General features: G+C 42.3%; 1 protein-coding gene across 9 annotated transcripts in view; it reads left to right on the top strand.

Moving 5' to 3' along the window:
* The first annotated feature begins 9,559 nt into the window (after positions 1-9,559).
* The window catches only part of LOC123775147 (transformer-2 protein homolog alpha), a 38,154-nt gene continuing 22,668 nt past the window's right edge, over positions 9,560-25,045 (top strand). For 3 of the 9 annotated variants that reach the window (XR_006775037.2, XR_011225998.1, XM_045770065.2), the window contains exons 1-6: positions 9,560-9,783; positions 12,715-12,811; positions 14,039-14,209; positions 15,280-15,397; positions 19,636-19,698; positions 21,777-21,952. Coding sequence is in view for 7 of the 9 variants with exons in the window: in XM_045770065.2 (XP_045626021.1) it covers positions 12,726-12,811; positions 14,039-14,209; positions 15,280-15,397; positions 19,636-19,698; positions 21,777-21,952 (614 nt within the window). In the remaining 2 variants the exon portion in view is untranslated. The remainder of the gene's footprint in view (positions 9,784-12,714; positions 12,812-14,038; positions 14,210-15,279; positions 15,398-19,635; positions 19,699-21,776; positions 21,953-25,045) is intronic. The other 6 variants (XM_045770068.2, XM_045770066.2, XM_069319172.1 and 3 more) reach the window with 4 other exon arrangements.

Below are 25,045 nucleotides of genomic sequence, written 5' to 3'. Positions count from 1 at the left end.
CGCCCTGCCCTGGTGACTCTCTATTACTCCCTTATCTATCCTTATCTCAACTATGGTATTTGTGCTTGGGGTTCTACTACCCAAAATCACTTACGTCCTCTAATTACCCAACACAAAGCTGCTATTAGAACAATATCCAACTCTGGCCCCCAGACATCACTCGGTACCCCTACTCAAATCTCTGAATATGTTAGATATTAAGTCACTGCACATTCTCTCATGTGTATTATACATATATAAAACGCTAAACTATAATGCCAATCCTGATCTTAAAAGCTTCATAGAAGGTTGTAACAGAACCCATGAGCACCACACCAGAAATAAATACAGTTTTGATATTCCTAGAGTACGTCTTAATCAAACTAGAAATGCTCTGCAAATCAAGGGGCCCAGAATGTGGAATGACCTTCCCAACCATGTTAAAGACTGTACCTCTCTCAACCAGTTTAAGATACCCGAAACGCATTGCGTAATAGTGGCTTTAGGCATTGTATGTACTAGCTCTATCTATATATCAATCCATTAATGTAACATCACTTGTATGTATATACCTTACCTGAATAAACATCTGAATCTGAATCTGAATCTAAATATTCTCATCTGTGTCATTGATGTATATGATAAAATGGGTTGGCCTCAAAATGGACCCCTGTGGTACCCCTCACCATATTTCTCCAGTCAGAATCATTCCCATTTAGCACGACCCTGTGCTTTCTTTGTTTTACCCATTGTTTTATCCATTCTAGTATTCTACCATTTAGTCCATGTGCCTGCAATTTCCGTACTAGTCTTCCATGTGGCAACTTATCAAAAGCTTTAGCAAAATCATTGTACTGTATACAGTACTGTACTACAAATACTGGAAGCCCTTTGTCTGAGTAGCTGCTTAACGTTTCCAAAAATGTGAGCAAGTTTATAAGACAGGATCTATTTTTAACAAACCCATGTTGCGTTAATTTTACAACATTGTTTACTTAAATATGGTGGATGATGCCATCCATTAGGATTCTCTCCATTAGCTTGCAGATGTGTGATGTCAAACTGATCAGACGGTAATTTTCTGTTAAGCTCTTTCTGAGGGTGTGAAGTGTGTGTTGTGGAGGTTTGGTGTAGTGGACGAGAAGTGTGTGGGGGATGTGAGGGGGTGAGGTGTACTCACCTAGTTATGCTTGTGGGTTTTTTTTTCCATCTTTTTTTTTATTATTATTATTAATACATTAGGTACATCTGCATTTGTGCAGCTACCCTAGACTATATGAAGGGGAGTACAATGTGTCAAAAAGCTAGCTACGTGATGCTAAAAAAAAAATCCCCATCACACAGGATGGTTAGTCATACAGAATCATATGATAAATGGTCACTGCTTGATCGCAAGCGGGGATGTTTCTGGCGGGGGAGAAAGAAACAATTGCGCAGCGCGTCCCGCGGCGTTGCGCGGGCAGTTTGGGGCCGTATAAATACGGGCGCACAATGGGGCTCTGCCCTCACTCCGCCTGCCCTCGCCGCTGCCCTCGCAAAACCCCACCCTCCCCCCCTTTGCAAGCGGCTGCTTTTGTACCCCCGTCATGCTTTGCACAGTCGTCCCGATTGTCTCCCCACTGCATGTGGGAAGGGGGGTGCAGCGCCGGTCCCCAAGTGTCCCGCTGTCCGCAGCTAATACTTTGCCCAGTCTAGGTGCTAGTAAGCCCTACTTGTAGTCACCCCCTTCTCCTTATTCATTAGGTCTTTACGGCCTCTTGGTCGGGTACATTATGTGTTATGTGGTCTCTCACTTATTAGTTACTCTTTGTGTCCTGCCTGTTATATCCTAGTGTTATATAATTACTCACATTTGCATTCGGCCTTAATTCTAGTAACAGTTAAGCTTTACGTTTCTGCAGAATTAGTTTCCATGTCACTATAGGCTAAGGTCTCATAATTACTACGGGTGTACCTTTTATGTTAAATCTAGTCCTCGGACTTGGAATTGTTACTGTTAATTCTTACTTTATATATTTACATGTTCTGCAGAATTTAATCTTCAATAAACTTTAACGCCCCATACTGCCAGTATCTTTCTCCCCCTGGTCAGAAAGTAATCTGCACTGACAGACTCTGGGTTCGTTATGAGGATATCATAGGCACACCAGTGAATAAGGCAGCAGTGATAATAAAAGTCCCCATCTTGCAGGATGGTTAGTCATACAGGGCCATATGTTTAGTAGCTCAACGTCTACGACACTGCTGTATCCAAGACTACTAAATATATATGAAAACCCACTAAACACTGTGTATCTAATTTACTCAACAACGTAACATAATAACATAATCGTACGTTACATTGTGTTACAAAGTTCTTCCGCTCCAGATGTTCCACTAACTTTTTTCGCACAATCTTCTCCATCAGCTTGCATGGTATGCAAGTTAGTGACACTGGTCTGTAGTTCAATGCCTCCTGTCTATCACTCTTCTTGAATATCGGGACTACATTAGCCGTCTTCTAAATTTTTGGCAGTTCACCTGTTACCAATGATTTGTTATACACCATGGGGAGTGGTTGGCACAGAGCTTCTGTTCCTTCCTTCAATACCCAAGGTAAGATCCCATCTGGGACTATTGCCTTTGTCATTTCCAACTCTACCAAATGCTTCCTCACCTCCCCACTGGTAATCACAAACTCATCTAGTGGTTTCTGATCAGATATTCCCGCTTTAATCTCTGGGACTTCCCCTTGTTCTACTGTGGAGACATTTCTCACTGAGTTCCTCGCACACTTCCTTGTTGTTTGTAGTGAATTTGTCGGGGTGTTTGGTGTGGGAGGCGTGATGTGTGTGGGAGGTGTTTGGTGTGAGGGCGTGTGTCGGGGTGTTTGGTGTGTTTACTAGTTGTGTACTAGTTATGTTTTTGCGGGGGTTGAGCTTTGCTCTTTCGGCCCGCCTCTCAACTGTCAATTAACTGTTTACTAACTACTTTTTTTCCCCACACCACACACACACACACACACACACCCCAGGAAGCAGCCCGTGACAGCTGACTAACTCCCACGTACCTATTTACTGCTAGGTAACAGGGGCACTTAGGGTGAAAGAAACTTTGCCCATTTGTTTCTGCCTCGTGCGGGAATCGAACCCGCGCCACAGAATTACGAGTCCTGCGCGCTATCCACCAGGCTACGAGGCCCCCATGTGGGGAGCATGATGTGCGTGGGGGTGTTTGGTGTGGGAGGGCGTGATGTGTGTGGGGGTGTTTGGTGTGGGGGAGCTTGATGTGTACTCACCTAGTTGTGCTTGCGGGGGTTGAGCTCTGGCTCTTTGGTCCCACCTCTCAACCGTCAATCAACAGGTAATTACCTAAGTGTAATTACCTAAGTGTAGTTACAGGATGAGAGCTACGCTCGTGGTGTCCCGTCTTCCCAGCACTCTTTGTCATATAACGCTTTGAAACTACTGACGGTCTTGGCCTCCACCACCTTCTCACTTAACTTGTTCCAACCGTCTACCACTCTATTTGCGAAGGTGAATTTTCTTATATTTCTTCGGCATCTGTGTTTAGCTAGTTTAAATCTATGACCTCTTGTTCTTGAAGTTCCAGGTCTCAGGAAGTCTTCCCTGTCGATTTTATCAATTCCTGTTACTATTTTATACGTAGTGATCATATCACCTCTTTTTCTTCTGTCTTCTAGTTTTGGCATATTTAATGCTTCTAACCTCTCCTCGTAGCTCTTGCCCTTCAGTTCTGGGAGCCACTTAGTAGCATGTCTTTGCACCTTTTCCAGTTTGTTGATGTGCTTCTTAAGATATGGGCACCACACAACAGCTGCATATTCTAGCTTTGGCCTAACAAAAGTCATGAACAATTTCTTTAGTATATCGCCATCCATGTATTTAAATGCAATTCTGAAGTTAGAAAGCATTGCATAGGCTCCTTGCACAATATTCTTTATGTGGTCCTCAGGTGATAGTTTTCTATCTAGAACCACTCCTAGATCTCTTTCTTTATCAGAATTCTTTAAAGATTTCTCACATAATATATAGGTTGTGTGGGGTCTATGTTCTCCTATTCCACATTCCATAACATGACATTTATTAACATTAAATTCCATTTGCCAAGTGGTGCTCCATATACTTATTTTGTCCTGGTCTTTTTGAAGGGCATGACAATCATCTAAATTTCTTATCCTTCCTATTATCTTAGCATCATCAGCAAACATGTTCATATAATTCTGTATACCAACTGGTAGATCATTTATGTACACAATAAACATCACTGGTGCAAGAACTGAACCCTGTGGTACTCCACTTGTGACATTTCTCCATTCCGATACATTGCCTCTGATTACTGCCCTCATTTTTCTATCAGTCAGAAAATTTTTCATCCATGATAGAAGCTTACCTGTCACCCCTCCAATATTTTCCAGTTTCCAGAACAACCTCTTATGTGCAACTCTGTCGAAAGCCTTTTTTAGGTCCAGATAGATGCAGTCAACCCAACCATGTCTTTCCTGTAATATCTCTGTGGCTCGATCATAGAAACTGAGTAAATTCGATACACAGGATCTTCCAGATCGAAAACCATACTGTCTGTCTGATATTATATCATTTCTCTCCAGGTGTTCTACCCATTTAGTTTTGATTAGCTTTTCCAATACTTTCACTATTACACTTGTCAATGATACAGGTCTATAATTGAGGGGGTCTTCCCTGCTGCCACTTTTGTAGATTGGAACTATGTTAGCCTGTTTCCACACGTCTGCTACGATTCCTGTACACAGGGATGCCTGAAAGATCAGGTGAAGTGGAATGCTGAGTTCAGATGCACATTCTCTCAGAACCCATGGTGAAACGCCATCTGGGCCAGCTGCTTTGTTCTTCCCGAGCTCCTTTAGCATATTTTCCACTTCATCTCTAGACACCTCTATCCGCTCTATGTTGTTCTCTGGAATTCTTATTGTGTCTGGTTCTCTGAAGATTTCATTTTGTACAAACACACTTTGGAACTTTTCATTTAATGTTTCACACATTTCCTTTTCATTTTCCGTGAATCTGTTTCCCATTTTCAACCTCTGGATATTATCCTTTACCTGCAATTTGTTGTTTATGAATTTGTAGAATAGGCCCGGTTCTGTTTTACATTTATCTGCTATCCCTTTTTCAAAATTTCTTTCTGCCTCTCTCCTTACTGCTGTATAGTTGTTTCTCGCATCTTTGTATCGCTGGTATGTTTGGGGGTTTGGCCTCTTCCTATACTTCTTCCTTTGGCCTCTTGGATATTATCCTTTACCTGCAATTTGTTGTTTATGAATTTGTAGAATAGGCCCGGTTCTGTTTTACATTTATCTGCTATCCCTTTTTCAAAATTTCTTTCTGCCTCTCTCCTTACTGCTGTATAGTTGTTTCTCGCATCTTTGTATCGCTGGTATGTTTGGGGGTTTGGCCTCTTCCTATACTGATTCCATTTTTGTCTTTTGGTCTCTTGCCCTCTCACAATTTCTGTCGAACCAATCCTGTTTTCTGGCCCTGCATCTCTGTTTTGGTATGAATGTTTGTGTGCTTTCCTCGTATAGTTTTAAAAATTTGGCATACATTTCATTTACTTCCCTGCCTAGCAACAATTCTGTCCAATTACTCATTAAAAAAATTTCGAAGTTCCCCATAGTTGCCTCTCCTTAAATCGAGTTTATCAACTGTTTCAATGTCCCCATTTTCTTCTAGATGATATCTTAAAGCATATTTAATGTCTAACAGGACGTGATCACTCTTTCCCAAGGGAGGAAGGTACTGGATGTCAAAAATCTCTTCTTCTTTCCTGGTGAATACTAGATCCAGTACTGACGGTACATCTCCTTCCCTCATTCTTGTGGCTTGCTTTATGTGTTGATACAAGAATGTCTCCAGAATGAGGTTCACAAATCTGCATGTCCAAAAGTCCTCCGTTCTTGCTTCATAGGCCTCCCAGTCTATTGCTCTAAAGTTGAAGTCCTCTAGTATCAACAGTCGTGATTTATCTTTATCTGCTTGTACAATAATATCTCTCATGACCATTATGAGGCCCTCTCGTTTGTCATCCAGTTCTTCCTTTGTCCATGTGTTGCTTGCTGGTGGGCTGTAGGTATTTACAATTATCAGCTAATCATCCTGATTCCAGACCTGCAATGCCATTATGTCAATATCTTGAGGGTTTTCAAATATTAACTCTTTTACCTTCAGGTGTTTTTTCACCAGTACAGCCACTCCTCCTCCCTTCCTAGTTTTCCTGTCACGTCTCCAAACTGAGTAGCCTCTTGGGAATATGACTTCATTTATTATATTTCCTTCAAGTTTCGTTTCTGATAATGCAACAATATCTGGGACCCTAAGCTGGATTATATCTTGCAACTCCAAAGTTTTTGACCTCACTCCATCTATGTTGGTATATACAATTTTCAGGAACATGTTCCCTTTTCCTTTGCTCTTTACTCCCCCTTCCACTACTGATCTTGTTGCTTTGTTTTTATGTACCATTTCACAAGCTTTCCAGTCCCTGTCACTTTGTAAAAAAAAGAATTTCTGTCTTCTTCATTTCTATCCCCATTTAGACGTTTTGCCTCAATTAGGTTCATTTTCAGCTTTTCTCTGTCTTCCTTGGAGAGGTCTTGTCTTATTGACCAAAATTTGCCAACCTCATCACTCTGCAGTTTCCTGGCATTTCTTAGCACTTCCATCATGTTTTTCACTCCATTAAACGTCACCCTTAAGGGGCGGTTCTTTTCTTTCTCATATTTTCCTATTCTTCTAAAATCACAGACATTTTCCTTTGAGCCTTCTCCTAAACCTACTATTTTCTCTATGATTTTCATCTCTTCTGCCGCTCGGTCCACCCTAGATGAAATTTCCTTCTCTAAACATCCAAAAATGATTATGGACTTAGTTCTATCTGCAGTGTTTTGTACCAGTTTACTGTTGGTAACCAGTTCTTTCCTAATTGCTTGCCTAATTTCTGCTTCTTGTTGGTCATTTCTGGTTTTGACTTCCGAACACACTTCTTTGATAGTCTCTTTCTCTTTTACAACTTCAGCATATGTCGCTTTTATTTCTTCTTTATACTTTTCTAGTTCTTTATTCACCTCCTCTATGTGAGTTGTCAGTGAAGTTTCCAGTTGGAGATCCTTACCTAACTCTATGTTAGCCCTTAGGCTTGCTTGGAGTTGTTCACCATATGAGTCTATTTTCTTGTTTATTTCTTCAAAGTCACCACACTTCACTTTCCATGCCTCATTTTCTTTCACTAGTTCCTTGATTTGCTCCTCCTGATTTGTTACCTTGTCTGTTAATGCAGTAATAATCTTACCTTGTTGAAGCATACTCCCTTTTAGAGTGCAAAGCTCACTCCAAAGAGCTCCATTGTCCTCTTCCAATTTAAGCACTTTTTCTTCATACTTCTTTTGCATATCCTCAATTATCTCTAACCTGCCAAGAACACCTCCTTTCCTTATATCTTGTGGTGAGAATTCTTTGAAACCATCATTTGATGGTGTGTCTACATTCTCAGTGGGGGTGGTGGCGGCGGCCATCTTTGATTTTGTTCTAGACCAAAACAAACTTTTCCACTCGGCTATTTTCACTCACTTTTACTTGTTTATTGTATTTTATTTGCTTTTACTCTTCCCTGAACCTTTATGTAACCTGGGACACCACTGTAGCCCTCAACCTGTGCCCAATACTTAGGTAATTCGATATTTCCAGGAGCTTGCTGCAGTGTGACTTCTGCCTCCTCCAGCTTCACCTTCACAGGTGTACAGGTTCCTGAGCGTATTGGGCTCTATCATATCTACACTTGAAACTGTACTCATTACATCAAGTACTCATTAGGTGAGTACTTGAAACTGTGTATGGAGTCAGCCTCCACCACATTTTTTTTTTTTTTTTTTTTTTTGAGATATATACAAGAGTTGTTACATTCTTGTACAGCCACTAGTACGCGTAGCGTTTCGGGCAGGTCCCTGGAATACGATCCCCGCCGCGAAGAATCGTTGTTACAACCAAGTACACATTTTACTGTTGCGTTAAACAGAGGCTACAGTTAAGGAATTGCGCCCAGTAAATCCTCCCCGGCCAGGATATGAACCCATGACATAGCGCTCGCGGAACGCCAGGCGAGTGTCTTACCACTACACCACTACACATCACTGCCTAATGCATTCCATTTGTCAACCACTCTGACACTAAAAAAGTTCTTTCTAATATCTCTGTGGCTCATTTGGGCACTCAGTTTCCACCTGTGTCCCCTAGTGCGTGTGCCCCTTGTGTTAAATAGCCTGTTTTTATCAACCCTGTCAATTCCCTTGAGAATCTCGAATGTGGTGATCATGTCCCCCCTAACTCTTCTGTCTTCCAACGAAGTGAGGTTTAATTCCCGTAGTCTCTCCTCGTAGCTCATACCTCTCAGCTCGGGTACTAGTCTGGTGGCAAACCTTTGAACCTTTTCCAGTTTAGTCTTATGCTTGACTAGATATGGACTCCATGCTGGAGCCGCATACTCCAGGATTGGTCTGACATATGTGGTATATAATATTCTGAAAGATTCCTTACACAAGTTTCTAAAGGCCGTTCTTATGTTAGCCAATCTGGCATATGCTGCTGATGTTATCCTCTTGGTATGAGCTTCAGGGGACAGGTCTGTCGTGATATCAACCCCCAGCTGGTCTTTCTCTCTGACTCTTGAAGTATTTCATCTCCCAAATGATACCTTGTATCTGGTCTCCTGCTTCCTACCCCTATCTTCATTACATTACATTTGCTTGGGTTAAACTCTAACAGCCATTTGTTCGACCATTCCTGCAGCTTGTCCAGGTCTTCTTGAAGCCTCAAGCTGTCCTCCTCTGTCTTAATCCTTCTCATAATTTTGGCGTCGTCAGCAAACATTGAGAGGAATGAGTCTATACCCTCTGGGAGATCATTTACGTATATCAGAAACAGGAAGGTCCAAGTACAGAGCCCTGTGGGACTCCACTGGTAACTTCACGCCATTCTGAGGTCTCACCCCTCACTGTAACGCTCTGCTTCCTATTGCTTTGGTACTCCCTTATCCACTGGAGCGCCCTACCAGTTACGCCTGCCTGTTTCTCCAGCTTATGCATCAACCTTTTATAGGGTACTGTGCCAAAGGCTTTCCGACAGTCCAAAAAAAACGCAGTCCGCCCATCCTTCTCTTTCTTGCTTAATCTTTGTCACCTGATCGTAGAATTCTATCAAGCCTGTAAGGCAAGATTTACCCTCCCTGTGCGTGGGGGGGGGGGGAATTTAAATTGTGGGGGTGTGAGGTGTGTGTGGGGTATGAGGTGTGTGTGGGGTGTGTGTGTGGGGTGTGTGTGTGGGGTGTGTGTGTGGGGGTGTGTGTGTGGGGGGTGTATGTGGTGTGTGTGTGTGGGGGGTGTATGTGGTGTGTGTGTGGGGTGTGTGTGAGGTGTGTGGGGGTGAGTGTGTGGGGGGGTTAGTGTGTGGGGGGGGGTGTTGTGAGGTGTGTGGGGAGTGTGGGGGGGTGAGTGTGGGGGGGGTGTTGTGATGTGTGTGGGGAGTGTGGGGGGGTGAGTGTGGGGGGCGGAAGCAAGGGTGCGCGTGCGCAGTGCGTCACCAGCACGCTACGCTCCCGCCTCGCCGCTGTTGATCTCCCGCTCCGGCTCCTGCTGCCTCCCGCGTGTTCCTGCTGCCTTCTACTGGCCTCACTCCTCTCCTGCTGCCCTCTACTGGCTGTCTCCTGCTCCCCTCTACTGGTGTGCCTCGTGCTCCTGCCCTCTACACCAGGTGTGTCCTGCACCTCACCACGCAGGTTAGTACACTTGTGTTGTGGTGACCTTGTGGCCGCCACCCGCCGCCAGCCACACTCACAAAGCTCTCCACGCTCACCTCACCCAGCCCCTCGCCACCCTCTCTCACCCCTCACCACCCTCTCTCACCCCTCACCACCCTCTCTCATCACCCTCTCACCCCTCACCACCCTCTATCACCCCTCACCACCCTCTCTCACCACCCTCTCTCACCACCCTCTCTCACCACCCTCTCTCACCACCCTCTCTCACCACCCTCTCTCACCACCCTCTCTCACCACCCTCTCTCACCACCCTCTCTCACCACCCTCTCTCACCCCTCTCTCACCCCTCACCACCCTCTCACCCCTTCACCCTCGACCCTCACTTCACCCTAACCCCTCACCCCCCCCCCCCCTTCTATCACTCACCCTTCACCCATTCATACACTCACCTGCCTCTCATCCATCCTCAACTACCCCTCACTTGCCCGAAACGCTATGCGTACTAGTGGCTTTAGGTATTGCATGTACTACCTCTATCTTTAAATCAAACAGAATGTTTGTACTGTAACTCTGCAACTATGTATGTACTGTTCCTAAATAAATTATTATTATTATTATTTGCTCCTAACACAAGTCTTATACTCCTCTCCCTCACCCACCCCTCATCTTCCCCTCACAACCTTCATCGACCCCTTCAACCCACAATCGCCTCTCACTCAACCACTCCTCACGACCCCTCACCCACCCTCTCCTCGTGACCCTTATGGGCTCCTTACAGGAAAATAATACACAAAATTTTTGTGACGTTGGCATGGTGAAGCCAGGAATTTTTGCAATGACGTCACAAATCATGAGTTTTTATTGAGCAATCGTCCCGGGGAGGTCGTCCCGGGGCAGTCATCCCGGGACGGCTTAATATCGGCAGTTACTTTGGTGACGTAATAGAATTGAAAAGTTGAGTATCGCAAGGAAGCTGCCTCTCCCTCACTCTATTCAACATATATACAGCTGACCTACCCCAACCCCAGCATGGAGAATACATCACATGGGCTGACGATGTCGCCCAAATATGCCAACCGGGAGCATCAAATCCGCTACTAGCCGACAAGACCAAGGCAGCAATTGAACTCATAGACAACTTTGAGAAGCAATGGAAAATTAGCAACAACAAACAAAAGTTTCAGATAATACACATTGCGAAAAGAAACCCGGACCCCATTATCATTGACAACCATCCAATCCAATATGCGGAGGTAGGCAGAATACTGGGACTCATGATAAATAGAACAGGGATACAAATTCACTTGAGGGACTAACTAAACAAAGCCAAAGCAGCCTTATGAGAACTGAGGAGATTCCGAAGCCTCAGTACAAACATTCAGATCCACCTATATAAGACTCTAGTTTGGCCACATCTATAGTATTCCCCAGTACCACTACACACCATAAAGAAAACTAACATGCAGAAACTGCAAGAAGTGCAAAATAAGGCGCTAAGGAAAGCAGCAAAACACTGTCCACCATATGATCAGACAATCCAGGAGCTCCACGAGCTCCTGAACATACAGCCACTAAACATCAGACTGCAGCACCAAGCCATCAGGGTGTGGAACACCATCGAAATGTTGGGGGATCCAATGTTAGACAGGTTACTCCAAGATGAGACGCCCCGCTCCCACAGCTGGTTGCCCAAGTGCCGCGATTTACTAGACAAAAACCCAGCCCCACAGTACATAATTCCCAGATGAAATACTGACCAGAAATCCTTCCCCCCAATAATTGGGTAAAATTTAGTATGTATGTGTATGTGTAAAGTTGTGTATATGTATATGTATATAGGTATATATATATGTATGTGTATGTATGAATAACTCAATAAATAATAATATAAAGAGCCTTAAATAGAACATGTGTGAAAGCATCGAAGTGTGTATATATGAATGCTACACAGTATTCTTCTATAGACATCCATATATGGTGAAACACATGTGGAGAACCTCTCACACACTCAGAGAGCAAGCTTAGCTTAGCTGCCAACACCCACACATCATGTCAGCAAGGCGGACAGCCGCCCCCCTGCTTTCATACCTCTCACTGTATTTCCCACTTCTAAACTTCCCTTCACCTATGCCTCTCCTTCTAATCCCCCCCCCCCCCCAAAAAAAAAAAAAAACTTTTGCCCTCACTAACACCTCCCTCACCAAAATGGCTCCTACCAGCATAATCCTTTTGCTGTTATATAACGTGTGTTTATTGTGCAACAAGTATCTGCATGTTTTGTTCACCATAGTGAACCACTAAGTTGGTATGGTGAGTCCAAACAACAAGAAGAGTGGGCTGCCACCTCCCTCCCGCCTTCAACACCTTATTCTCGAACATTCCTCCTTCCACAATACTGTTTGTGCTTTTATTACACAATGTATATACACACATTATATATAAGTATCTATGTGTTTTATTCACCATAACTGTACAACAAAGCTGGTATGGGGTCCAAACAGCATAGTGGTCACCATACTCTGCATGACAAGTCACACACCAGTCAGCAGATGACAGCCTCACTCCCTCCCTCACCAAAATGGCTCATCCCAACATAATCCTTTTGCTGTTATTACACTATATACACATGTTATGTATAAGTATCTACATTTGGAATTTAAAACCAAAAAATCAATGCATTGACAGTGTGCTCAAAATAAGGCAAATTAGATACTGGAATTTATTTCTTGAAGCGTTAACAATAAGGTGCCTAATGTTATTTTTCAGTAATATCTTGCTCTCATGTGAAAAACCTGTTTTAGAGTAAGCCTGTAGAGTGCCCTTATGAGGAATGTAGGCCTTTGTGAATGGCAACACATTCTACTCTACTTCTTGTGAGAACTTTTATATCTTTTACTTCAAACCAGATCTTGGGTAATGGTTAATATTAATTGTTGACAAACATTTCAGGAGTGTTGAGGATGAGTGAGTCACCAAGACGTAGTGTCAACAATGGCTCTTCACCAGTACGTGAACGCTCCAGAGATCCTTCTTTTTCCCGGTCACGGTAAGAACTGCTACTGTGATGTCCCACACTTAATGAAATGCTCTTCCTTACCCAACTGTGTAAGACTTAAAAGTATTTAAGCATTTCTGTGATGGTATATGTGAATTAAGAGAGAGACGGTAAGGGGGAGGAATTGAAGGAGGGGAGCCGAAGAATGAAGTGGAGGGGGGAGAGAAATAGAGGGTGGGGGGGGGGAGAAAGGGAGGAATGGGGAGAGAGAAATGGAGGGAGGTAGTTTGGGGATAGGAATGGAGGAAGGGGACAAATGGAGAGGGAAAGAAATGGAAGGAGTTAGGGAGGGGGGAGAGGGATGGAGGGAGGGGGAAGAGGAATGGAGGGAGTTGGGAGAGGAATGAAAAGAGCGGGAGGGAGGAGAGAGAGGAATGGAGGAGGGAGAGGAGAGAGATAGGAATGGAGGGAGGGAGGGGTGAGAGGAATGGAGGGAGGGAGGAGAGAGAGAGAGAGGAATGGAGGGAGGGAGGAGAGAGAGAGAGAGAGGAATGGAGGGAGGGAGGAGAGAGAGAGAGAGAGAGAGAGGAATGGAGGGAGGGAGGAGAGAGAGAGGAATGGAGGGAGGGAGGAGAGAGAGAGGAATGGAGGGAGGGAGGAGAGAGAGAGGAATGGAGGGAGGGAGGAGAGAGAGAGGAATGGAGGGAGGGAGGAGAGAGAGAGGAATGGAGGGAGGGAGGAGAGAGAGAGGAATGGAGGGAGGGAGGAGAGAGAGAGGAATGGAGGGAGGGAGGAGAGAGAGAGGAATGGAGGGAGGGAGGAGAGAGAGAGGAATGGAGGGAGGGAGGAGAGAGAGAGGAATGGAGGGAGGGAGGAGAGAGAGAGGAATGGAGGGAGGGAGGAGAGAGAGAGGAATGGAGGGAGGAAGGGGTTAAGAACTGAGGGAGGGAGGGGTGAGAGAGGAATGGAGGGTGGGAGAGAGGGGAGGGGTAGAATATAGGTAGGGAGGAATTAGCAAATTCCTTCTTGCATCACGAAAGCTGAAAATGAGGCATTGTTAAAATATATTGTAAATTTTTAATGTTTAATATTTGAGGAGAGAGGGGGTCAAAAGAAACAGGTTCATGGGGTTAATGGACAAATTGTATTGTAGTGCTTTTGATTGTTAGTTTTCTTTTCAGTTATAATAGGAGTTTGAGTAAAAAATAAATTTCTGGATTTAAAAGCATGCTGTAGTTTGATATTCATAATTTCCCCTGTTATCTTCTAACACAACAGATCGAGATCGAGATCAAGATCAGGGGAACGCCGCGAGAGTTACAAACACTCATCTCGTAGGTCTGGTTCACCGAGGTATCGCGAGGACCGGTACCGCGATGACAAGTATTCCTCTTCTCGACGTCGCTACTCTCGTTCTCCATCTTATTCCAGAAATCGACGGAACAACAGGTGTTTGTGTAATGCATGCTCCATTAATTAGTGCAAGACAAGTGTCTGTCCTTAATTTCAATAACATGCTTACCAGTTCTATTAATCTTTTTTATATATATATACTTTCAGTGGGGTCTATTTTACACATCTGCGATGCCTTCTAGTCACGTGTTGTAGTATTTCTGTGAGCAGATTTGGAACCAGTCTAAATATTTTCCATGTAAATTGTCTCTCTTGCCTGCGCTCTAGGGAATACAGATTTTAATAATTTTACACAATCCTAATAATTTAGTATTACAGTATTGAGTAGATTCTAGCGATAAAAGATCTTTGCATGCTCTCCAGATCAGCAATTTTTCCAGCTTTGAATGGGGCTGTTAGTATGCAACAATATAGCACTAGAGAGCACTGATGTCTTAAAAAGTAACAAAGTATCATCATTGGTATGACATCTCATGTTTGGAAGGTTCTTGTTATCCAATCTGTTGTTTTTCTTGCAGTTGTGACAGCAACTATATTCTGTTTTTTAAAAGTTAGGTCTTTTGACGGGATTACTCCTACATCCGCGGTAGGTCCCCAGTATGCCTGTAGAATTCCACGACTGATGTGACCTAGTAAATGGTACACTGTCAGTAATGGTAGCTTCAGGAGCCACCAGGGCTCACCAGAAATTCGCATTTCATTATAGTCAATGCAGGTTTTAATTTTTACAAATGATTGAAAGTTCACTTACAATCATCTGATTTTCTTTTCTTTTTTGTGGGAGGGGGGTTGTTGCCACATCAATAAAGTATTTTTAGAGCCATGTAGCTCATTTTTTATATTTAAGTGTTTTACATTCATTATAAATGTTATGGTTCATAGTTGGAATTAAAATTAACCTCTTTTATATAAAGATGCTCATTTTGGTCACATTAGTGTTATGTCTTGGTAAAGGAAGTGGGCATGTTATTAGTGTTGGTAAAATAATTGTTTTAAATTGTAATTGGCTTCTTCCAAGTTAAAGATTTTTCTCCAGTTTTCACTTATCACTCAAGGGTTTTGGTGTTGAGGGCAACCATGAATTTGGTAATTTTTCTGACTCTTAGGTCACGTTCAAGGTCACCTATGTCAAATCGGAGGCGGCACCATGGGAACCGAGAGGACCCCAGCCCTAGTAACTGCCTTGGCATCTTTGGGCTGAGCCTCTACACCACAGAGAGACAGGTAGGGATGGCATTTTGTTGAGTGTAGCAAAACTTTGGTCCTTCTTTATTATTGGTATTAAGAACATGCTGCAAATGTTCATATTGTACAGCAGTATTGAAACTCTTCAGTTAATATAAGATAACTATTCTAAACTAAAGTGACGTCTGAAAACTATTAACCCTCAAATGGCTCGGCTAATGATGTCCTACACCCTGGTGTGCATGACAAAATGAAACCAGTTTCATTTTGGGATTCTAGTACAGGAGGTAATTGCAGATAACAATTTGAGCCAAGTTAGGGTTAAGTTATTGCCTTTTGAACTACATAAACATTGCAATCACATAAGATGACTCATTATCATGTTATTTTCACCATATTTTGAATAATATTTAAAAGGCTTACTCTGGGGCAGAAATGTAGGCATAACAAAACACACCCCACTTGGTAAGAAAATTGCAACCGATGACCGAACAGAGAGGCAGAACTCCCTCATTTCCCAAGGAAACGAGCAAATGCAACACACCGCCGCCGTGCCACTTGTCTGCGCAGCCTTTCCCCTCTGCCTCGGCTAGTCAACCCCAGTTTGTTGGCAAGTGCGGTCTGGGACAGTCATCAACTCTGGTCTTGGTTTCCTGTCAGTGTTTTGTCTTAGTAGTGTTCTCTGCTGTTTCATAGTGTGGTGGCCAGGTGTACTTAGTGTACCAGCGTTGAATGTAATGAAACGGCCATTTTCTAGTGAGCCCCGGAGGCTCTCTGGCACCTCTCTCCAGTCGGTGATTTTCGTTTTGCTTTTGATGCTTAGCCTCTGAACTGGGGTTGAGTAGCCAGCGCAGAGGGTCTGGGACTCCCACCTCCTCCCCCTCCTGGGGAGGAGAGGGCTGCACGAACAAGCAGCGTGGCAGTGGTGTGTGACATTTTGCTTGTTTCCTTGTTTCCTTGGGAATTGAGGAGTTCTGCCTCTCTGTTCGGTCTTCGGTTGCAATTTAATTACCAAGTGGGGTGTGTTTTATTATGCCTACCTTTCTGGGTGCCTAACCCCGGTCGATGGCAAGTAAAGAATTTCTCCAACCCCATTGCTCCCTTGCCTCCAAGGGGGGCGGGCCTGGGGCCAGATTCACGGAGCAGTTATGCAAGTACTAGTACTTACAAATATGTACTTTTTCATCAATCTTTGATGGCTTTTGTTACATTTATTAAACAGTTTACAAGCATGAAAACTTCCCAATCAACTGTTGTTATTGTTATAAACAGCCTCCTGGTGCTTCGGTGCTCATTAACTGTTTAATACTTGTAAACAAAGCCGCCAAAGATTTAAGAAAAGATGTACAGGTTTGTAAGTGCTTGCGTAACTATTTCGTGAATCTGGTCCCAGATTCTGGCTCGTGGTTCTGGGTAGACTGAACTCCATTGAATAATGCCCTAGTCTAATATGTCACATATTAGTCCAATAGCTCCAGGGAGCTTCAGGGAGGCTCATCCAGAAAATGGCATTTCATTACATTCAATGCTGGGTTTTTTAATAACCTGCCAAGATTTCCTCACCTGTTTGTTTCATCATTGTCTACTGACCCTTTGTCACTTCACCGTTGTGACGGTAACGCGTTGGTGTTCGGCTGTTTAAGGCTAGGGGTATGGCCTCGTCACATAGTTATAAAAAAAAATAGAAAAAACTGGAACTTCGTCTGTGGTAAGGTAAGGAGAAGACACACAAAACACAAGTAAACTTTAACAATGAAATTTTAATTACGTTAATTAAATCAAAACATGAATAAAATGCACAAACAAATTCTTATAATAAAATCAATCAATCAAAATAATAAGAATTATTAGATGACACAATGAAAAGTTACGTTAAGGCAAAATAACAAGAAGTGCAATATACAAGTAAATGGGAGGTGCTGGAATATTGGCTTAAGCTACCACTTCCCTCAGTACACGCTAGCGTCTAGCCGGGAGGAGTGGTAACAACGAGAGCACTGAACATTCTCAGGTAGGAGGTTGGGGCGACCCCAGACATCAAGTAGTATGGGGGGCGAGTGCAGGTGCAGCCAGACCGGCGACCAATCAGCGGAGCCGGTAGCGATCAACATGTAGTTTGGTGGTTTGAGTCCGAACAGGTGGCTGGCTGCATATGTTTTGCTCACCCTGGCAAGCCTTGCTGGTGTTGTTGTTGTTGTTTGACATGTCTTCCATAGTCGTTTTATATAATTTCAACGACGTGTTTGTGGAGGGAAGAGCAGGCTCAATCTCTTGAAGGAGATTATTGTCACACCGTCTAATAAAATAATAAACATTTACTATATCTCTTGTTGTAATCACCCAAGTGTAATTACTAATGTGTAGTTACAGGATGAGAGCTATTTCTCGTGGTGTCCTGTCTTTCCAGTACCCTTTGTCATTTAAGGTTTTGAAACTAATGATGGTTTTGGCATCCACCACCTTTTTACTTATTCTAACCATCTGCCACTCTACAAATATGAACTTTCAAATTTTTGGGGCAGCTTTATTTACATAACTATTTCAAGAATTCTTGCTTTATCAGTTTTTGTCGATTCCTGTCACTATTATATAGTGATCATATCACCTCTATTTCTTCTATCTTCTTGCTTTGGCATATTTAACACCTATAGCCTCTCGTCATTACTCATGTCTTTCAGTTTTGGAAGCCAATTTGTTACGTCTTTGCAGCTTTTCCAGTTTGCTGATGTGCTTCTTGAGATATGGGCACCATACAACTGCTGCATTTCCAGTTTTGGTCTCACAAAAGTTGTGAACAGTTTTTTTTAAAACTTCGCTATCCACGTATTTTAATGCGGTTCTAAAGTTGGAAAGTGTAGCATATGCTCCTCGCACAATGTTCTTTGTGCTTCTCTGGTGACCGTCCACCAGAGTGAACCGGTGTGGGTTCAGAACCACCTCAAGATTTCTTTCTTCACTAGAATTCAGTAATTCTTTTCCACTTAATCTGAAGGTTGTGCAAGCCATATTTTCAAGTTTTCCACATTCCATAACATGACATTTATATACTGTACAGCAACATGTGGCAAGTGGAATTCCACTTGCCAGATGGTGTTCATACACATACTGTCTAGGTCCTTTTAAAGAGAATGACAATCATCTAAGCCTCTTATCTTCTTTAGTAGCTTAGCATCAACAACAAACATAGTTCATATAATTCTGTATTCCTTCTGGAAGATCGTTTATGTAGACGATAAACATTATTGGTGCTAGAACTGAATCCCTGTGCTACTCCACTAGTGACACTCCTCCAGTCATATTCATTGCTTCTGATTACTGCTCTCATCTTTCTGGCAGTCAAAAGTGTTTGTATTTATGTCAGTATTCTCTGTTGATCCCTCCAGCATATCTTGAGGTTATCTTGAGATGATTTCGGGGCTTTAGTGTCCCCGCGGCCCGGTCCTCGACCAGGCCTCCACCCCCCAGGAAGCAGCCCGTGACAGCTGACTAACTCCTAGGTACCTATTTACTGCTAGGTAACAGGGGCATTCAAGGTGAAAGAAACTTTGCCCATTTGTTTTGCCTCGTGCGGGGAATCGAACCCGCGCCACAGAATTACGAGTCCTGCGCGCTATCCACCAGGCTACGAGGCCCCCTTGGGGGCATGTTCCAGTTTCCAAAACAGCGCCTTGTGTGGGAATCTGTTGGAGGCCTTTCTTAGGTCCAGATAAACCAACCATCTCATTCATGTAGAATATCAGTGTTCAATCATAAAAAATGAGGAGTTTTGTTATACAGGATGTTACACTGCTTGAAAATCCATACTGTTTTGTTATATCATTTCTTTCCAGGTATTCTTTATATCCAGGTATCCACTTTATTTTAATTATTATTTCTAGTGTTTTGACTGCCACACTTGTTAATGATAAGGGTCTATAATTTAAAGGGTTTTCTTTGCTTCTGTTTTTGTAGATTGGAACTCTTTTTGCCTTTTTCCATATATCTCCCAAGATTTCTGTACAAGTCTATAATATTGGGAGCTGTGTTGCCTATTGCAGACCACCAGTGGTGGTGATGACTTGGGTGTTGCTGGACGATCAGTAGTAACCTGTTTTAGCAGCTTTGTATACGAGTCCACCTATGTTGTGGTGAGCTGTTGTCCACATACATATTTCATTGAATTGATAAAACGATTAGTTACATTACATGGTTTGAGCTAAGTTACATGGCTGAAAAGAAATAGTTTTTACCTTACGTGTTGTGTATTACAGTACATAATATAGATGTTTTTATTCTAGCTTCAGCATCTCTTTGGCAAGTATGGAGCGCTTAGCAAAGTCCAAGTCGTTCTTGATGCAAAGGTAAGTGTATGACTACTTAGTGATATTTAATACCTAAGGTACAATTCAGTGTTCAGGCTCAAATCAGTAAAATCAAATCATAAACAATTCTCATAAATGGTTGTACAATTATAATTTAGCAAGTTTACATAATTATGTGAGTATCACAATAACAGCACTGCCTGTAGACACTCGTTATACACGACAATTTGGATTTAGGTTTAGAAGTTTTATTTGTCAGTGATCTATAAAAAAATCATTAGTTGATAGAGTGAACAGGTGTTAATTAAACAAAGAAACGTGAAGCTAACTTACAATTAGAGCGGCGAGACTTACATTGGCAAAACATACTGCATAAAATTAGAAGGATGAGAAGACAATTTGATGAATACTTAATGTAAACTAATTATAACATGAGGTTATAGAAATTTTATCATTCTTAGCATTTTACACAAACAATTTAGGGGTTAGCTGGTATAAAAATTAGCAACAACACACAATTCGTGTAATGGCGATTTGATTTCAATGTCTTAAAATGCTGGTCGGTAATCCAACTCTTTGTGACAGTAGTGCCTTAATTGCAACATTCCAGCTTGGGTGGAAATTACTGCTAAACTACAAGAGGTAGAGACTTCTTACTTGGATGTTTGTGCTTCCTGGCTAATTAATAATATCAACAGAAAAAATCTTGTTTTAGGAACCATTTATTTTTGGCGCACCACAGGAATGTCGTTAAAAAAGGTGCTCGTTGCAGGGGTTAAGGTTTTCAGTCTTGCAGAGGTCTCGGTTATGTGTCTGGTTGGATGCCCCAGATTTGCCCCTCTTGATGTTTAGGGACTGTCTGCACCACCTCTTCCTTCCCTGGTGGGCCTAGGGGAAGGAAGAGATGTTTCCTACTTTGTTTTCTACAAAAGTCGAAAACAACTCTACATACATCAATTGCGGAAATAAAATGAGAGAAATTTGGATTTGCTAATTTTTTGCACAACCTACTTAGCGTTACTGTACGTAATTTTGACTCAACCCACTTAGGGTTATTGTACATGATTTTGACTCAACTCACTTAGGGTTACTGTACATGATTTTGACACAACCCACTTAGGGTTACTGTACATGATTTTGACACAACCCACTTAGGGTTATTGTACATGATTTTGACTCAACTCACTTAGGGTTATTGTACATGATTTTGACACAACCCACTTAGGGTTATTGTACATGATTTTGACTCAACTCACTTAGGGTTACTGTACATGATTTTGACACAACCCACTTAGGGTTACTGTACATGATTTTGACACAACCCACTTAGGGTTATTGTACATTATTTTGACTCAACCCACTTAGGGTTACTGTACATGATTTTGACACAACCCACTTAGGGTTACTGTACATGATTTTGACACAACCCACTTAGGGTTATTGTACATTATTTTGACTCAACCCACTTAGGGTTACTGTACATGATTTTGACACAACCCACTTAGGGTTACTGTACATGATTTTGACACAACCCACTTAGGGTTACTGTACATGATTTTGACACAACCCACTTACGGTTATTGTACATGATTTTGACACAACCCACTTAGGGTTACTGTACATGATTTTGACACAACCCACTTAGGGTTACTGTACATGATTTTGACTCAACCCACTTAGGGTTATTGTACATGATTTTGACACAACCCACTTAGGGTTGCTGTACATGATTTTGACACAACCCACTTAGGGTTACTGTACATAATTTTGACACAACCCACTTAGGGTTACTGTACATAATTTTGACAACCCACTTAGGGTTACTGTACATGATTTTGACACAACCCACTTAGGGTTACATGATTTTGGTATAGCCCACTTAGGGTTACATGATTTTGGTATAGCCCACTTAGGGTTACAGGATTTTAGCATAGCCCACTTAGGGTTACAGGATTTTTTTGTTGTAACGATGTAATTCATCATTGACCTGATTTTCCTAGGATGCTCTAATAGTGTTAGTTAATGGTGGCACCGCTTCCCGATGTTAAGTGTTAGTTTTTACAGATTTCATTCAATTTGCCCTCATTTATTATCGTGTTTTCCAATGTCTGTTTCAGACTGGCCGATCCAGGGGATTTGCATTTATCTATTTTGAGCATGTTGAAGATGCTACAGAGGCAAAGGAACAATGCACTGGGATGGAAATTGATGGTCGACGTATCCGAGTAGATTATTCTATCACGGAGCGAGCGCACACACCAACCCCAGGGATTTATATGGGCAGACCCACATAGTAAGTAAAGTCATGGTTATCCACTCTGATAAATGTAACTATTTTATATTACAGGTTTGGTGCGAGCATCTTCTCACCAAAGATGCAGTACTGTAATTAATTACTGTACTGTATTTGAATATTTTATAATTATAGTCTGTGTGGCAATTGAAATTATAGTATGTTGGTTGTGATACAAAAATTTGGGAATATGTTAACCATTCGACTTCTACAGCAAGAATTCTGATTATTGGCATGTCAGGCTTATCTGGCAGGGGGTCCTTACCATATTAGTCAAATAAGCAAGCTTATACAGTATTGTCATTCTCAGTTATTCTCCCTGTCCCTAAAGGCTGATTATATGATCTCATTCTGTTGGTTTCCTCTGTATTTGGCTGTATTTACTATTTGTGCCTGCAGAATGGAGCTAATTCGTGCTTGGACCCCACCTTTCTAACCAATATATTTTTCTGTCTACAACATATATTTCTATCACACACGCACACACATCCCCAGGGAGCAACCCATAGCAGCTGTCTAAGTCCTAGGTACCTATTTACTGCTAGGTGAACAGGAGACATCAGGGTGAAAGAAAATACCCATTTTTTTCTGCCTCAGTTGGGAATTGAACTCGTGGCCTTAGAGCTACGACCCCTTGGCACTGTCTACTGGTCCGCAAGGTAGGTGTTTTTGTGTTGCAGTATATTTCAAATTGCTGCTTGGCTGCGTTTCCACTGTGGTGAACTTAATTCTGAACCCTCTTAAGGGGACTGAGCCAGGCTTTCTCTTGTGTTTTCAGATATACAGTACAGTATTGCTTTGATATTTTGCCTTTAACCCTTAAAATTCTCCCCTCACCTTCAAGCAATAGGGGCCGGTGCCAGTCACTGTGGGAAACTACACATGTCCTGTAATATTCAGGAGTCCTAAAGAATATATGGATATCTTTTAACACTACAGACCTCTGGCAATTGTTTGCCATATTGGAAAACCTGAATTCCCCAGTTTTCTTTGACCTTAGTAAAAGTATGGGTATCGTGTCTGATCCATCACCATCCATACATACAAAGGGGCCTGACACCTGAGTAGACAGTGCTTTGGATTCATAGTCCTGAGGTTTCCGGGTTCAATCCCCGGTGGAGGCGGAAACAAATGGGTAAAGTTTCATTCACCCTGATGTGACTGTTCACCTAGCAGTAAACAAGTAACTGGGAGTTAGACAGCTGCTACGGACTGCTTCCTGGAACTTCTGGGGGGTTGTGTAACAAAAAGGAGGCCTAGTCGAGGACTGGGCCACGGGGATGCTAAGCCCTGAAATCATCTCTAGATAACCCAAAAAAGAAAATAACCATCCTCCTCCTGATCCACTGACTGACACCCCTATCTAGGAACCATTGACTTCATGTCAAATTGCAAGGATTTTTATGTACTTAGAAGATATTAGAAGACATCTATTACGAATAGTTAACATGTACATTATTTCTTAGAATATAATGTCAACATTTCTTCATGACTATGGCTAAACTAAAATTATTAGGATTTTTATTATTTTTTTCTTGACACCGAAAAGCAGTTTTATGATATAGAAACTTAAATTTTGGATGCTCTGAGGTTAAAAACCTAGGTGTGGTTGTTATGGAAAGGGATTTTTTCTGGGGGGGATGGGAGCCCCGTCGGCTTCCTGGAACTATCCAGGCTGATATGTAACTATTAGCTTTCTGGTATCAAAGTGCATGGAGTTCTTGCCTTCTGGGGACCATGAGCCAGAACCTGGCCCCCTCAGAGAGGCACAAAGAGCAATGGCCTATAGAAACACCCCCCCCCCCTCTCCCATGTAGTTACGAGCATTCTATGTCTGCAGTCGACCTGGTCTGGCACCCAGAAAGATAGGCGCCCCAAAATAAACCCCTATTCTAGTGAAAATATTGCTACCGAAGGCCGAACGAGTGGACAGAACTTCCCAAACGAAACAAGCAAGCGCAGGCGATGAGTCACAATAACGTGGCTGAAGTATGTTGACCAGACCACACACTAGAAGTTGAAGCGACGACGTTTCGGTCTGTCCTGGACCATTCTCAAGTCGTTTTGTCAACGAAACAAGCAAGATTTTTGTTTATTAAACAAAAAATACTAATTTGTTTTTATTAATTCTTTTTTAACATATCTCACCTGTTTCAGGATTTTTTTGAATAAATAATCTTCATATTGTGTGAAAATTTGTCAAAATCAGATCATAACTAACGGAGAAGTTCATGAAGACTTACAGGTGTTTTCACATTTTAATTTCCCTGCTAAAAATGCAGCATCACAAATCAACAAATTATAAAGTATATACATAATTATATATGTATATACTTTCCAATGATACTATGTGCATTTATCCCAGCATTTCTTATCCTCGGCTCAGTGGAACCCCCAAGGTAACTAGGGGGTTCCCTAAGAGATAGTGATAATTAGGCTGATTCTAATGATATGTATTGTAAATGTATTTTTGAGTAATTTTTGTGTTTCGTTTGTTTAACTAGTATCAAGAGCAAAGACAGAAATGATGTCCTTTTAGTTGTCAATGACATCCATGTGTGTGTGTGTGTCTGTTGCACAACTCAGAATTATTTCAAGGGATGGGATATAACCCCTAGTCGAGAATGGCTGATTTAACCCTTGGGCCTCACCCCAGTTTATGAGACTCTGCTTTGGTGCACAGAAAACAATCCTATATTTCATGGGGGGGTGATAAGAGTGGCTCCCTAAAGCTACTATGCTGATATAGTGCCAAACAACTAGGTGGCATCAATCGTGGATGCCTTCTGAGGGACCACAAGCCAGAACTTGGTCCCCACCCCCCTTCCCTCTAGAGAGGTGCAGGGAGCAGTGGCACGTTTGATAAAATTTCTATGAATTCATTCATATCTGCCATGAGTGTCTTGGACTGATGATGATGTGATAAGGTTGAGGGCAAGGGAACTCCAGTGTTTTTGAGATTTTGGGTGTTATAAACAAAGACATATTACAGGGAAAAATGCTCAAGTGTGTAAATATCTGCCAAACAGACAGAAGTCCCATAAAGTTACAGAAACAAAATGGAAATAGTGGATTTTGAAAGAAATTGTGTAA

The sequence above is a fragment of the Procambarus clarkii genome, chromosome 92 (assembly GCF_040958095.1).
Source record: "Procambarus clarkii isolate CNS0578487 chromosome 92, FALCON_Pclarkii_2.0, whole genome shotgun sequence".
NCBI classification, from domain to species: Eukaryota; Metazoa; Arthropoda; class Malacostraca; order Decapoda; family Cambaridae; genus Procambarus; species Procambarus clarkii.
Note: the sequence above shows the minus strand (reverse complement) of the source record. Positions and strands in the feature narration are given on the sequence as shown.